We start from the raw sequence: 15,056 nt of genomic DNA on the forward strand, positions 1-15,056 counted from the left end.
ATTATGATGGATGGATGGGTGGATGAATTAATGATGGATGGATGAACAAATGATGATGGATGGATGGGTGGATGAAAAAATATGGATGCATGAATAAATTATGGGTTGATGGGTGGATGAACAAATCATGGATGGATGATGATTTTCTTTCCATCCTAGTTTGGGCCTCACTTTTCCTCCTTCCTCAAAGACGACAATCTAAATGATCCATAAGAATGAAACGATCTCCTCCATCATCAGATTCTTCATCACAACAGAGACGTCTTTGTCTTCTTCACCCAGTGTCTCCAGTTGACTATGGTTTCTCTCCGGCTCCTATAGAGTTCAGAGTACACACACCCAAACCCTCATTGACTTCCATTATAAATACATTCAGACTTGTTTACTCTAAGTAAAGGCTCTTTTGAACTTGCTTCAACACAAAGCACTCCTCTGCTGCTCACCTTTAATAACTTGCTCTGTTTTAATTCAATAGTTTTTCTCAGTTTGAGGTTTACGTTCTGTCAGCCTGCCTGGACAAGGCTCCTCGTTTGCAGTTCTAGGTTGCTGCCGAGCCCGGTCTCGTCTCGTCCCACAAACGTTTCAGTTCAGCTGTAAAGAGGAGAAACACACTCGTGCACGAGTAAACATTTGGAACAAAACGGCAGATCCACATGTTGACGAATCATTCACACCTGGCCGGAGTCAGCCGCTCCGTGGCTGACTTAAAGTTTGACCAACAACAAGGCCGCCTCACCGGCTACTGGATCTGTGGGCTGGAAGGGCTCCCAGAAACTCCTGATTGGAATAAAAAAATAATAATCTGAAAATCCTTTAGAGCATCTGAAGAGGGCAATATATATATATATATATATATATATATATATATATATTTAATTTTTTATTTTTTTTTGTCATAATTTTTTTTTTACTGATTTGTGAAGTTTTGCTAAACAAAAGACCCTAAAATTGAAAAATAAAAAAAAGTGTGGGGGGGGGGATTGTGTGCGTGTAGCGTTTTTGTGTGTCCACCATCGTTAAGCAGGTCTATAACTCTGTGGATTGGCTGAATTGCCTCCGATGACCCCACCCACCTTCAAAACAAACCGAAAGAATCAAAGGAACATGAGCAGGTTTGCATCAGTCCCTCCAGTCGTCAACTGGAAGGAGGAAGACGTGACGCAGACTGAGTGACAGTCACCTTAGCTGTTAGCATTAGCTTTTACCTGTTTAGTGGTATAGCATTAGCAAAGCTAACTTTTTGGTTAGTTGTGCCCACCACTGGTTAAAGATTAAATCAGAACATTTAGAACATTAACCTTGCAGTATGAACAGGAATGTTCTACCGTTGCTCTCTACCTGTTGAATCTTTGTATTTACATGTTGTGCTCTGACCTCTCCACAGCTGAGACACCAGCAGTGGAGCCTCGTCATGGAGAGTGCCGTGCCATCGGACCGGGGGAATTACACCTGCGTGGTGCAGAACAAGTACGGGACCATCAGCCATACCTACCAGCTGGACGTTCTGGGTAAACGGCTGGAAATTCACACGAGTTGTTTGTCTGTGGTGCACCGGTCTCTGCAGAACTAAAGCTACTGACGCCATCTTTGTTTGCCTTCAGAGCGGTCGCCTCACAGGCCCATCCTGCAGGCCGGCCTGCCAGCCAACCAGACGGTGGTGGTGGGCAGCAACGTGGAGTTCCACTGCAAGGTTTACAGCGACGCTCAGCCTCACATCCAGTGGCTCAAACACATCGAGGTGAACGGCAGCCGCTACGGCCCCGACGGTGTGCCGTACGTCAACGTCCTGAAGGTGGGTCCAGAGTGGCGCCACTCTCACCGATCGATCCAACAGCCTGAAAGTTTCTAAACCTTTTTTTTTATTGTGATCCGTTTTTTTTTTCCCTATGATTTTGGCACACAACTCATTACACGATTTTTGTTCTTTTTCAACAATTCATGACTCAAAACGTTCGGCTCGTTCAGGACATTCCTGCTGGAACTTTTGGTATTTGTGCAGTTGTAACTTATTGAAATATTTGGCTTGGTCGGCCATGTTTCTCTCATTGAAAATGAATGGATCTCAAACCTTTGTGCTGTTTAAAACTTTTTACTGCTCATTTCAGATTCTGTTCTGGTTCTGCTTATTTCAGCTTTGTGCTATTTTTCAGCTACTTTTTAGGAATTTTTTCTGCTTAACTTTTTTCTTTTCTTTTCTTTTTTTGCTACTTTGCCTTTTGTGCGTATTTCTAATAATTTTAACCTTTTATGCTCCTTTCAGACTATTTCACCTAATATAAGCTTTTTTTAGTTTCTTAGCGAGTTTTTGTTGTTGCTAATTTCAGCTTTTGTTAGGTCATTAGTGTTTCTTTTTCGCTAGTTTCATATTTGTAATCTATTACCTCTCTACCTGTTTCAGCTCATTTCTGCTCTATTCAGCATTTTTTACACATTTCTGCTGTTTTTTCTTTTGATTTCCTGCTTTCAGCAAATCGCTGTTCAAACTTACAAATAGTTCAGCAGTGAAACCTTTTCAGCAGCTTTAAGCAATAAGTATTCACACTACATCTTTACAGGAAATTACTGTTTTGTTGTTGTTGTTTACAGAAGGTTTGTCTGCGGGCTCGATCAAAAATGAACCATAAATCTGCACCTAAGATCAAAAACAAGCTGTTTATAAAAGAAAGCGCTTCTTCTGAATTATTAAAACGGCTCCGCCTCATGAAGAAGATGATCATCTCTCATGTTTTATTGTTTCTTAATGAACATCCAGCACTCTCAGTAGCTCATCATTAACATTCTTTCCAGGCACCAAAAAGCAAATCAAGCACCTAAAAGACAAAAAATAAAAACCTTTTGCGTGACCCCCTCCCCCACCTGGAGCCGGCTTTAAATCCTCCAGCATGTGCCACACATGAGAGAGCAGATTATGTCTGAATGAACTCTGGTGAGCCCAGTGAGAACGGCTCACACAAATCTCAGTAAATACTTTTTCAATTATGTGGTAGTCGAAAATAGAGCCTGGAGCCGAAGTCTGGGCTGAACCCCCCCTCCCTGCTCCCCTTCCCTGATTCTTTTTCTCCCATTTCTCTCCTTCAAACCCTGTCTCTCAGCTCATCCATCTTCTGATTTCACTTTTTTTTATTTTTTTTTTATTTTATTTATTAAATTTTTCTAACTCTGTGTTTTCTTCCGTTCGGCTTCTTATGTAAAACACTAGTTCTTTTTTAAAATTATTTAAAGGTGACTAGTGTCTTAAAGATGTTTAGTTTCTCATCCGAGGAGTTTTCTTAATCAAAGTTCCAAGTTTCACATCTGCAGCTGAACTCACAAGCAAGTCACTCTCCCTCCCCTCCTTCTCGAGGGCCATTAAGGTTAACAAGGCGAGCATGAACGTACACGTTTAAATTTCACTTTCACTTCCAAGATGGTGCCTGCGCATACATCTTCTGCCGGTCAGCAATCTGTTTGGTTTTGTACTTTTTTATGAAATGGAGATGCTCTGCTGGTCTACCATCAACAGGGACTCTTTGATTTTCAACTTGCTTCTCAAAAGTACAGATAGTCCGACTTCAGAGGTTAGAGAACCTACCATGTGCTGTATCTGTTGGGCGTTCCTGGCAGGGTTTCTTGCTGAGTGTTCTTGTTGGAGGGTTCCTTCCAAAGGTTCTTACCTACAGGGCAATCCTGTTGGGAGTTCCCATCGAGCCTTCATGCTTGGTGATACTGTTGTGAGTTCCTACTGGGCCATCATGCTGGGTGTTCTTACCAGGCATTCCTTTGGGGGGTTCCTTCCAGGGGATTTCTCCCAGGGGTTCCTACAAGGTGATTCTGCCAGGTCTTCCTGCCTGGCGATCTCGTTGAGATTCCTACCAGATGATCATGCCAGGCAATTCTGTTGGGTGTCCCTGTCGAGCTGAATTCATACTGGGCCATCATGCTATGCGTTCTTACTGGGCATTCCTGTCCGGGGTTACTGCCATGGGTTTCTGACAGAAGTTCCTTCCAGGGGTTTTATACCAGGGGTTCTTGGGGGGCCGAGATGGGGTAGATGTAGGGCAGCCGACCTGGAACCTGAAAGTCCCAGGCTCGATCCCCAGCCATTCCCACATGTTGTGGTGTCTCTGAGCAAGACACCCAATCCCTAATTGCTCCCCGAGTGCTTACATAGCTGCCCACTGCTCCACCTGGGTGTATCTCAGGTGTGATGGGTTAAATGCAGAGAGCCAATTTCACCATTGTATGGAAGCATACAGTGATGACAACACATAGCACTTGTTATTATGTGGTGAGGTCCAAAGCAGCTCTGTCTAACTTTATCCTGACAGGAGAAACTGAAAGTAGCCTTAACAGGCGGTGTCTCACTCGTCATTGGGCAGAGGACATCCAGACGTGGACAGGGCTCCTATTTTATGGCCTTCACCTGCCTTTCTGAGGAGTACCCGAGGTGAAAGCTGGTGGTGTCTGAAGTTTGTACTGCCCCCACGTACGAAGGCCAAGGGACTGATGACGATGACGACAAGGAGAAAAATAGCTTAGCATTTGTGAAAGTAAGGGAAGCACCTTGGGACAGTTTTCATGAATGCCCCCTGCCGAAGGTGAAGATGGAGCGATATTTTTGCCTTTGTTGGATTTTATTGAAACGTTCAGAAACTAATTGTTGGTTCTACATTTGAAATGACTCCAACTTAAGATGGCCGCCACAGCCAACACATAAATGTCTAACTCGGTCAGATTTTCAGTGGTTGAACTAAAGTAGGTGGCCGTAGTCCCCAACATGAACTTTCAACCTTGGCATTAACGATTAGAATCAACCCTGTTTGTCTGTTAGCAAAATACTTCATGAACCACGTATGTTTGACTTTATAAGTTTTGTCTTTTTGCTGCTAAATCCTGTTTAAAACGTCAAGAATCAATGAGCTGAAGAAGAGCAGAGAGTGATATTAGATTTTATCGTCTTTTTATTCGTCTGTTTTTCTCAGACAAGAATCCTTTTAGCCCTCTGCTCCGTCACACATTCCCCTCTCTCTTTGCTGACTTTGCCCTTCTTCGCGTTCCCCCACTCATTTTTTCCACTTTCCGCTCTCTCCTCCTCCTCCTCTTCATCAAACCGTGCGACGCAGCACATCCGATGGCAGCGGCAGTTAGCTCTAGCTCGTCTCCCTCCCTGAAACTGCCGCCACCGCAGCCGTTCACTTAGTCCAAACCAGATGTTTGTTTTTATTCTCTCTCTAGAAGTAAAGAGAAAAAAGGCGGGGGGTGCAAATGAGAAATCAAAAGCCTTGTGGATTATAACAACAGTCTTCCCCTCCAAATAATGAAAAAACAGAGCTAACCGTGGGTTTAGGGAACATTTCTCCTCTATTCTTGAGCACGGAAACTGCTTGGAAGGAAAAACCCTCTGCAAATTACAGAATGCAAGGGAAAACCTGCAATTAGAACGTCAAGATGCTAAATCGGAGCATGTACCACACTAAAAATGGATCTTTATTTGGGTTTACATGTCTGTAATCTTATATTAAAGGTCTAACATCGGAGGAACGAGCTCTTCAGTTACAGTAATTGTGTTTATTCTGCGTTACTGCACAAAGTAAACGTGCACTTTGTTCCCTGTTTGTTTTTATGGATGGGATTAGGCTGATTCACCATAAAAACTGTGGAAAAACTGATCAAAAATATTTTCCTGTCTTATTGTTCTGTATTTTCTTATACAGAGTTAAAGCAACTTTAAGTTCTGCAGCTTCTGCAGGGTTTTTTTTGTCGGCGTTTGCTTTTGCAGGGCTTGTGAAGGCCTCACTGTGCTTCTCGATGTTTCCTTCACAGAGTAATGTCAGTAAACACGCCGTGGCTAACAGTAAGTTGAAACTGTCCAACGTGACAGAGAGAGACGCCGGGAAGTACTGGTGTCGAGCCTCGAACTTTATCGGCAGATCGGAAAGAGCTTTCTGGCTCAAAGTAGAAAAACCAGGTAAATGCTTGAGAACCGCCTCCTCTGCCTGCTCCCCGGTGCCATCTTCCTCCTGGTTGTGGGTCTGCTTGACTGGGACGTGCAGAAACGCACTTAATTAGCTTCTCGCTGCTGTTCGGTTTACCTCCCGGAGCTGCTTTCGTCCTGATCAATGACAAACACATTTACTGCTGCTGGAACTTCAAGTCAAAACGCTCAAATGGAAGCCGACGTGAAACTCCCGTCGATCAAACCACCCACAAACACAGACGCTGCTATTAGTTTTCACTGGAGAGCTTCATTAATGCGTCTTCATTTGAGAGCATGCAGCCCCAGGTTTGGAGACAAAGTTAGAAAAGGATTGTGGATAAATTGGACAAATGATGGTGAATATGGAACTGGTGAATATTGGGATTTAGGGAGATGATCCACTGTGGAGTCCACCAAGAGTCGGAGTCTGGTTAGTGACTCAGAATTAGGAGAAAATAAGCACATTTCCATCTGCAGTCTGAATGAATTCTGGGTGTTTGTGACCAGTGAACCATGTTGCCTCTTTGACCAATTTTAGAAAATCGTGGCCTCTTGTGTGCGACAGGCGCTGTAGAGTTGCATTTATTTGGAACCAGTCTGCTCACTAACGTTGTGGGGCTTTAAGTCCCGCCTACTACCACCCGCACAGTCATGATAGCGCAACCTTTTTTTTTTTTTTAAACGCCCAATAACTAATCACAGCTAAAAATGTTAGAAAAATTTGTATCTGCACATAAAGCAGTGACGGATGGGCAGAGATTTTCAAATATTCAAAGTGCGGTTAATTACTTCAACACCTGGTAGCGACACGCAAGTCAAAGTTTTTACTTTTACGTTTCAACAGAACACCTGCTGCTCAGCCCCACCTGTAGAAACGAGAACAAAGAAACTCCTCAACTTCTGGGTTCCAGCATGTGCTTTACTATTCCTATGCACAGTCTATCAAAAAATACATTTAGATGAACTCAACTGAGATAAGTTTGAGATGGCCACAATGAATCTACAACTATTTTGAGAGAAAACTAGTTTTGAAAATTTAGTTTAACGCACGAGTCAAAACCGTGAGCGTCTGTGACCCACTCCAGGAAACTGAGAAACCTCCACGAACGCTCTGAGAGGCTGTGGAGACTTCTTCGCCCATGTCGTTCACCAACAAGTCTCCAGCAGTCGTAGCCGAGGAGACGATACCTTAAAGGAAAGCAGCCAAGAGAAGACTTGATGGACGCAAGTCAAAATACCTCATTCAAATTTGAAATTATTTTTGGAAACCACAAACTCAACGTCCTCCATAAAGAAGAGGGACCATCCAGCTTGTTCTCAGCACACATTTCAAAAGTCTGCTTCTCTGATGGTATAAGGGTGCATTTCATTCATAAAAATACGTAATGGTGAAGGGAACTGGTGTGGTGTCAAGTAAACTACAACTTTTTCTCTGGTTCAGGTAAAAAACAACCACAGTTTCTAAATCTATAAACTTTACAGAAATATTAATAAAAAAAAAATAGAATTGTGATGCTTCGTACAAATACAATATAAAAAATTTCATTTGGGTCTTGATAAAATAGCTGACAGATTAAAAAAAAACAACACTTGTGGCCTTTGGTTGAACCAACGTGCTTCTTTGGTGTTTTTGTTTCCTGGTGGTGGCACAGCTGATCCTGTCTTTACTTCAGAGGTGTTTTTGGTGTTTCCTCTAAAAAAAATCCTTCTCTCTCCTTCATTCTGCCCTCCTTCCTCCTGTCATCCTCCACAGACGGCCGGTATAAACACGACCGATAAGGAGCTAGAGGTTCTCTTCTTGACCAATGTGTCCTTTGAGGACGCGGGCGAGTACACTTGCCTGGCGGGGAACTCTATCGGCTACTCTTACCACTCTGCTTGGCTGACGGTGCTTCCAGGTATATTCCTCCTTCGGTCTCTGGTTTGTCTTTCCTCAACCACTCTGCTGCAAAAGTGCAAAACTTTATTTAAAACTTTTGTTTTGCACAGCAGCACAAACCGGCGCTTACCAACGACCAGCAGGCAGCCGCCGCTGAAAGATCAGATGGTTTCTTTAAACGTTTCAGCGCTCTGAGGCAGCAGTCAAACATTTTTTATTTGATGTTAAAGACAGTAATTACCTCCCTAAGGAGCGGCTAATGTCAGGTGCAATTACCTGCCGCAACATGAAAACGACGAGCTGCCTGCAGAGATGTTGAACCCATAAACGTCTTGATTTGTGCGAGTCGCTTCAAAAAATGTGCCGCAGATCAAAACAAAAACGGTTCATTTCTGCTAAACGAGTGTTTAATTTACGAGGTTCTTTCTTTCTGAGCAGAGAACTCGGACAAGGGCGACTACTACGCAGACATCCTGATCTACGTGACGGGCTGCGTGCTCTTCATCCTCGCCGTGGTCATCGCCGTCCTCTGTCGCATGAGGATGAACACGCAGAAGACTGTGCCACCGCCTCCCGTGCAAAAGTTGTCGAAGTTCCCCCTCAAGAGACAGGTAACAGAAAGTAGATACAAGATTTGCACAAGACTTTCCTCTTTCTCTCGTCCTGCCTGGTTGGTTTCGAGACACATCTCTAGTTGAATTTGATGCAGATAATGGGGGGGGCGGGGGGGGGATACAAGTTAATGGGAGATTAAATAAGAAAATTTTCTGTAACAGATTGAAATGCATTCAGTTATGTGAATAAAATATATAAAAACAGAATGTAGTGATTTGCAAATCTCATAAACTCATATTTTATTCATATTGGAACATAGTGAAGATATAAAAAGTTTAAACTAAAATTTTTTTAACATGTCACCACAGTTCTAAAGGAGAGGGACTCTACAGCCTGTTATCAGCTCAAAGCCTGCCTCTCTAATGGTATGGGGGTGCATTAGTGCTTTAGTGCTTCTGGCATTTATAGTTTACACAGCTGGAAAGACTCCATGCAGAAAAGCACTTTTGGGTTTTAGAACATCTGCTCCCATCCAGTAGAGAAGATCCAGGACTGAAGGACTGCTAGAGTCCTCCATCAGACCAGAACGGGACAACAATCCCTCCAAAACCTCCAACAACTGGTCTCCTTCTTAGTAAATTTTATCTTAATAACTTGATTTCCTGTTTTTAAAATGTGTTTTTAAATAAAAAATGTATTTGATCCGACGACAGAAAGTTTCTCTCTCTAGAAAATAAAACCAGCTTCACACCTTCAGTTTTAGTCCTGGGGGGACTGGTTTCAGCTCACTAGCAGTAAAGACTCGTAGTTGTCCGTCCTGCAGAACCCGGCTGGACTCTGTCAAGTTTTAAATGTAATTAAAAGGTTCTGCTCCTCAAAACGTTCCATTTAAAAAGGCTCAGTTTACAGTTTGAGCTGAAAATATTGTGAAAAGTTTTTGTACTTTTGTCAAAGATAAGTTCAAACTTGTAGAAGTTTGTTTTAATTGAAGCTTTTATTTTTTCAGTTTTAGCTGTGGAAAAGTTCCTGTAGCATTTTTTCTGTAATCTCTGCTTCAGTTCTGGGAGCCTGATCTCTCTTCTCCTCTTTCATAACGTCAAGTAAAGCTCCAGTAAACCTCCTGGCATCTTCCGGCAGATATTACAGTCATGCCTCGGAAATCTGTGCTCAGAGAATTTATTTATTTATTTTTTGCTCCTCCTGCTCTCCCAGCAGTCGGGACGTCCCACAAACGGCACAATCAGCAAGAAGACGGATGGACAGAAGCGACCATCTTAACCCCACCTCTGTCATTCATTTGTTACTTCCTGTTTCCTCGTGCACAGACACGGGTCAGCTGTTTGTAAAAGAGATCAAGTGTTAGCGTAATATCTTATTGGCTAGTGGGCAGGTGTCCATCTACAACTGAACTGTAGCTTCACATCCTACTGTCTCCACTCTGTCTCACGCGTATCGCAGTCGTTTTCGAGACTATAACCTTTTTTTTTTGTTTTTTTTTGCACCCAAGCAGGTGTCCTTGGATTCTAACTCGTCCATGAACTCCAACACCCCCCTGGTCCGGATCGCCCGGCTGTCCTCCAGCGACGGCCCGATCCTGGCCAACGTCTCGGAGCTGGAGCTGCCCTCTGACCCTAAGTGGGAGTTCCCTCGATCCCGGTAAGAAGGAGTGACAGGGCGGCGCCGTATCCCTGCATCCATCGGAGCTGAAAGGTCCGCTCAGACCCAAAACCTGCTGTGGTTTGGTTTCAGGTTGACTCTGGGGAAGCCGCTGGGGGAGGGCTGCTTCGGGCAGGTGGTCATGGCCGAGGCCGTCGGCGTCGACAAGGAGAAGCCCAACAAGCCGCTCACCGTCGCCGTGAAAATGCTAAAAGGTTAGCAGCTGCTCTGACGACGTGTTACCGTTCATCCGTTTAGATTTAGCTACAACCCGACTGCTTCTGCAAAGCTTGTGCTGTTTTAGCTGCTCATCTATCAGAAACCTTCAGCTCTTTCAGGAGTTGAGTGCCATGATTTTCTAACTTTTCTAACTTTGTTTATTTAGAGATATTTTTACCGTAGAAGTACATAAAGATTCTCTTTGAAATCTGCTTAAGCTACTAGCTCTGTGTTTGTTTTCTTTCACGCTACTTTTAGCTTTTTTCTACTTTAAGCTAGATTTTGCTACTTTTACCTTTCATTCCACTATTTTTTTTTTTCAGCTGCTGTTGTGCTATTTTTAATTGTTGGTACCTGTGTGCTACCTTTAGCTTTTAGTTAGTGTTTTGTCACTTTGAGCTTTTAATGCATTTTGCTCCTTTTAGCTAGCCTCTTACTACTTTTAGCTTCTAGTTATCAGATATTTGCCATCAGTTTCAGTTTTTCTACATTTAGTTTTAAGCTAGCCTTTTGCTATTTTTAGCTAGTGTTTTGTTACTTTTAGCTAAGGCTTTGCTACATTTAGCTCTTTAGCTAGCCTTCTTCAACTTTTAGCTAGCCTTTTCTTTTCATTCGCTAGTGTTTTGTTAGTTTTAGTTAGCTTTTTACTACTTTCAGCTTTTAGCTACCAGATTATCAGATTTACCATCCGCTTCGGTTTTACTTCTTTTATCTTGCCTTTTGATTTTATTAGCTAACATTTTTTTATTTTCAGCTAAAGGTAGCTACTTTTAGTTTTTAGGTAACATTCTGCCTCTTTGCTTTTTACAGCATTCTGCTCCTTTTAGCTGATGTTCTGACACTTTTAGCTTTAAATAGTGAGTTTCAGCCTCACTTTCCATCATGGAGAGCTTCATCAGTCTTTCTTTGCCTCTCGTTTCAGACGACGCCACAGACAAAGATCTGTCAGACCTGGTGTCAGAAATGGAGATGATGAAGATGATCGGCAAACACAAAAACATCATCAACCTGCTCGGCGCCTGCACGCAGGACGGTGAGGTTATAACGCATGAAGAGGCGATTACCGCCGACATGAAACAGATGTGTGAGGTGCGTCTGTGTGGCTCTCAGGTCCTCTGTACGTCCTGGTGGAATACGCTTCCAAAGGCAACCTCAGGGAGTACCTGCGGGCGCGGCGTCCACCGGGCACGGACTACTCCTTCGACACGTGCAAAATCCCCAACGAGCAGCTGACGTTCAAAGACCTGGTGTCCTGCGCCTATCAGGTGGCCAGAGGCATGGAGTACCTGGCCTCACAGAAGGTGAGAGAGGCCGATTGCTGCTGTGATGAGACCGACAAATCATCAGCCGCACGGAGTTCAGGTTGTGAATGTTTTAACATCTTTAATGGGGACTCAGAACTGTGGAACCCAGTGAGTGCCAAGTATAAAGATAAAGATGAGGGAAACCTGTTTGCTCAGGTTAATAAAACGTTTTGTCATTTTCAGCGCAGAGCTGATGCGATAAATTTAAAATGTAAAAAAAAAAAAAAAACATCTGTGTAAATATCTTGTTTTACAACGTGGACAACTGCGGCTTATACACAAGCGCAGCCTTATATATACAAACTTTTTAATTTTTTTAATTTAGTGGGCGCAAATTATATTCAGGTGCGCTCGGAAAAAAGTCAGGAAGTTACGGTAATTGTGCTCGTCTACTCTGTATAAGGAAAATGACATTAACCTCATGAAACCTTCAAGACTTTGTCTTCATTCGAAGACGTAACTAAAAGCGTTTTCAGTCGTTTGTGTTAAAGTGTTTGTATTTGTGTCCCTCAGTGTATCCACCGAGACCTGGCAGCCAGAAACGTCCTCGTCACAGAAGACAATGTCATGAAAATCGCCGACTTTGGTCTCGCCAGAGACGTGCACAACATAGACTACTACAAAAAGACAACAAATGTGAGTTTTACAGCAAACGCTCTCCATCCGGGTGGAAAATACCCATTTAACTGAAAATGCAGACGTTTCATGTTCGTGTTCACAAAGATAAACTAAACATATTCCCTGCGTTAATCATAAATTCTTAATTCAACCCTCAGAAGGTCGTTTTTAACTTTGTGACATTAAGCGTTCCTTAGGGGGAAGTTAAACACCTAACTTAACTGCTTAAAGATCTCAGCCTGAAATAAAAATATCACATTTAAATTTTCTTTTTATGCATTTTAGCTCCTTAAGTTTTATAAACTGCAGTGTTGTCAAAAATGTAGAAATTTTTAGACAGTTTTATAGAATGTTTGAACGGTTCGTACATTGAGGGTGTTAATTAATTAATTAACTTTAACTACACCTTGGTGTGTTTAGTTATTTTGTTCGTACTGCTCCGGTCAACCACAGCGCTGAGGCGGCCTGGTTCATCCACCAAGCAGCCTGCAGAGTTTGTGTTTTGTTTTTAATTCCTCGAGGCGTTGCGTGATTTCCTGCATGCATGTGAATCTGCTGTTTTCTACCACGTTTACTCGTGCACAACTCAAGTGTGTTTCTGATCTTTACAGCCATTTCTTCCAACTGAGGTGAGACGTCAGCTCTTTTCTGATTTGGGTGTATTTTTTGTTTGAACTCGCAGAAGTTTATTTTAATTTGCTAACTGATTTTTAAAGAATAAAAAAATGAATTAGACAAAAAAACAAATTTTCCTGTGAAAATCTATTGTCATGTCGAGCTGAATGACTGCTGAGATCTGCTGAAGAAGCAGAAACTAAGCTGTTAAAGTTATAAGTAAAATAGTACCTAAACTCCAAAAAATATAAAAATGCTAGTTAAAAGCTGAATATAGCAAAATGTTAGCTAAACGATAACAGGCTAAAACTAGCAAACGGTTACCTAAATAAAGTATTCTACTTAAAAGTTCAAAGAATCAAATAAGTGTGCTGAAAACTGAATAAGCAAAACACTAGCTGAAAGTTAAAAGATACTAGCAAAATATATAAAAAACCTAACTTAAATTTACTTTTAGCCAAAGGCTAACGGAAATCGAAGAGTCGCAAAACAATAAAAATGGTTAAATGTAGCAAAGGCCTAGCTAAAAGCAGAAAACGGGTAGTTAAAGGAAAACTAGCAAAAGTTTAGTTAAAAGTAGCAAATGGATAAGTAGAAGCTAAATATAGCACAAGTGCAGCTAAATGTAGCTAAATGCTAGCTAAAGCATAAAAGTCACATAGAGACAAAATTGGAGCCAGTTTTAAAAAGATAAAAATTAGATCAAATTTATGAACGCTGACTCAGAATCGAGATGAACGTGTCCGTTGTGTCAACAAAGAACCGGACCGTTGTTGTTCTCTGTTGGCAGCGGTTCTGTTAAATCTGTATACGTTTTGTTCCAGGGTCGTCTGCCTGTGAAGTGGATGGCTCCGGAGGCTTTGTTCGACCGGGTCTACACGCACCAGAGCGACGTGTGAGTTTCCACCAACTGTTCGGTTCTGTGCAATGTGGGCGTCGAAACATCTGCGCTAACGTCAAGCGCAGAACGTCTGAAATACGACGTCTTCGGGTTCCCTTGCTTTGATAAATCTGAACCTGTTTCTCCCCCACGTCGACCATCGTCTCGGTTTTATCAGCTGAAATCCAGACAGAAGGCGAAAAGACTGGATTTGTCACAACCTGCAGGTCCAACCTGCTCTGCCACCATTTTGGTTGTGATCGTCCCACAGTAGCTGTAAAAACCCGCCCTTCCAGTAGCTACACGCCGTGGTCCAAACCAAACAGTGGCCTCAGTTAACGCCGACCCGGCGGTGTGACTTCACCAGACTGGGAACCTGATGGCTGTTATTTCAGCAGGTCTGGATTAGAGTCAGTCCCTCCTCGCCCCACTTCACAGTCCTCACTTTGAAATCTTCTCAAACGCCCCTGGGGGGTTCTGACCTTTGACCCATGCTTAGGTTCCATACAGTGCAATGTGGAAATTGTTTGAACAATCACGATAAATCACACTTAAAACCAAAACCATAAATAACAAATATTTAGGGTTGAAAACCTGCTAACAGCTAAAGCTGAAGTCCACAGTTTGTGCTCAGAAGACCAGGGTTATTATTTATTGTGTGAACGCTGAGTCAGCGCTCAGAAAAAAAAAAATCTCTCCGTACGGTTTTTCAGTCTAACTACTTCTGCTTGCTTTGTGTTACTTTAGCCTTCATGTGTCAAAATGTTCAGCTCATTCAGCAGATGGGTTCTACGTCTTATTTTTCAAAAACTTTTTAATGTAACAAACATCGTCTCCATAGAAATACATTAAGATCTTTTCAGTTCCTTCAAAAACTTTGTTCTATTTAAAATTTATTTTTATTTATACTTATTTTGGTTTTTAGCTAACGTTCTGTTTCTTGTAGCTTTTACCTAGTCCTGTTTTACTTTTGCCTTTTAACTAGCTTGTTGATACTTTTAGCTTCTAGCTGACCTTTTGGTACTTTTAGTTTTTAGCTACCATTCTGTTACCTTTAGCTTTTATCTAGCTTGTTGCTTCTCTTAGCTTCTAGCTGATCTTTTGCCTACATATAGCTAGCTTGTTACTTCTTTTGAATTCTAGCTGACCTTTTGCTACTTTTAGCGTCAACCTAACTTTGTTTACATTTAGCTTTTAGACATTATTTTGCTACTTTTGGCTAAACTTTTGCCACTTAGCTTTATTGCTTCTTTTAGTGTTTTTAGCTAACCTTTTGATACTTTTAACTTTAAGCTAGTCTTTTGCTACTGTTAGACTTAACCAGTGGTTTGCTACTTTTAGGTAGTGTTTTGGCTCTTTTAGCTAGTGTTTTGC

At 42.2% G+C, this 15,056-nt stretch overlaps 1 protein-coding gene across 1 annotated transcript in view; it reads left to right on the forward strand.

The window, feature by feature from the left end:
• Positions 1-15,056, forward strand: part of fgfr3 (fibroblast growth factor receptor 3) — a 52,514-nt gene that overhangs the window by 34,367 nt on the left and 3,091 nt on the right. The window contains exons 5-14 of the mRNA XM_037694541.1: positions 1,385-1,508; positions 1,602-1,792; positions 7,710-7,854; positions 8,274-8,446; positions 9,901-10,046; positions 10,140-10,261; positions 11,188-11,298; positions 11,376-11,566; positions 12,083-12,205; positions 13,627-13,697. Coding sequence (XP_037550469.1) covers positions 1,385-1,508; positions 1,602-1,792; positions 7,710-7,854; positions 8,274-8,446; positions 9,901-10,046; positions 10,140-10,261; positions 11,188-11,298; positions 11,376-11,566; positions 12,083-12,205; positions 13,627-13,697 — 1,397 coding nt within the window. The remainder of the gene's footprint in view (positions 1-1,384; positions 1,509-1,601; positions 1,793-7,709; positions 7,855-8,273; positions 8,447-9,900; positions 10,047-10,139; positions 10,262-11,187; positions 11,299-11,375; positions 11,567-12,082; positions 12,206-13,626; positions 13,698-15,056) is intronic.

The sequence above is a fragment of the Nematolebias whitei genome, chromosome 21 (genome assembly GCF_014905685.2).
Source record: "Nematolebias whitei isolate Nwh7 chromosome 21, NemWhi1, whole genome shotgun sequence".
Taxonomy (NCBI): Eukaryota; Metazoa; Chordata; class Actinopteri; order Cyprinodontiformes; family Rivulidae; genus Nematolebias; species Nematolebias whitei.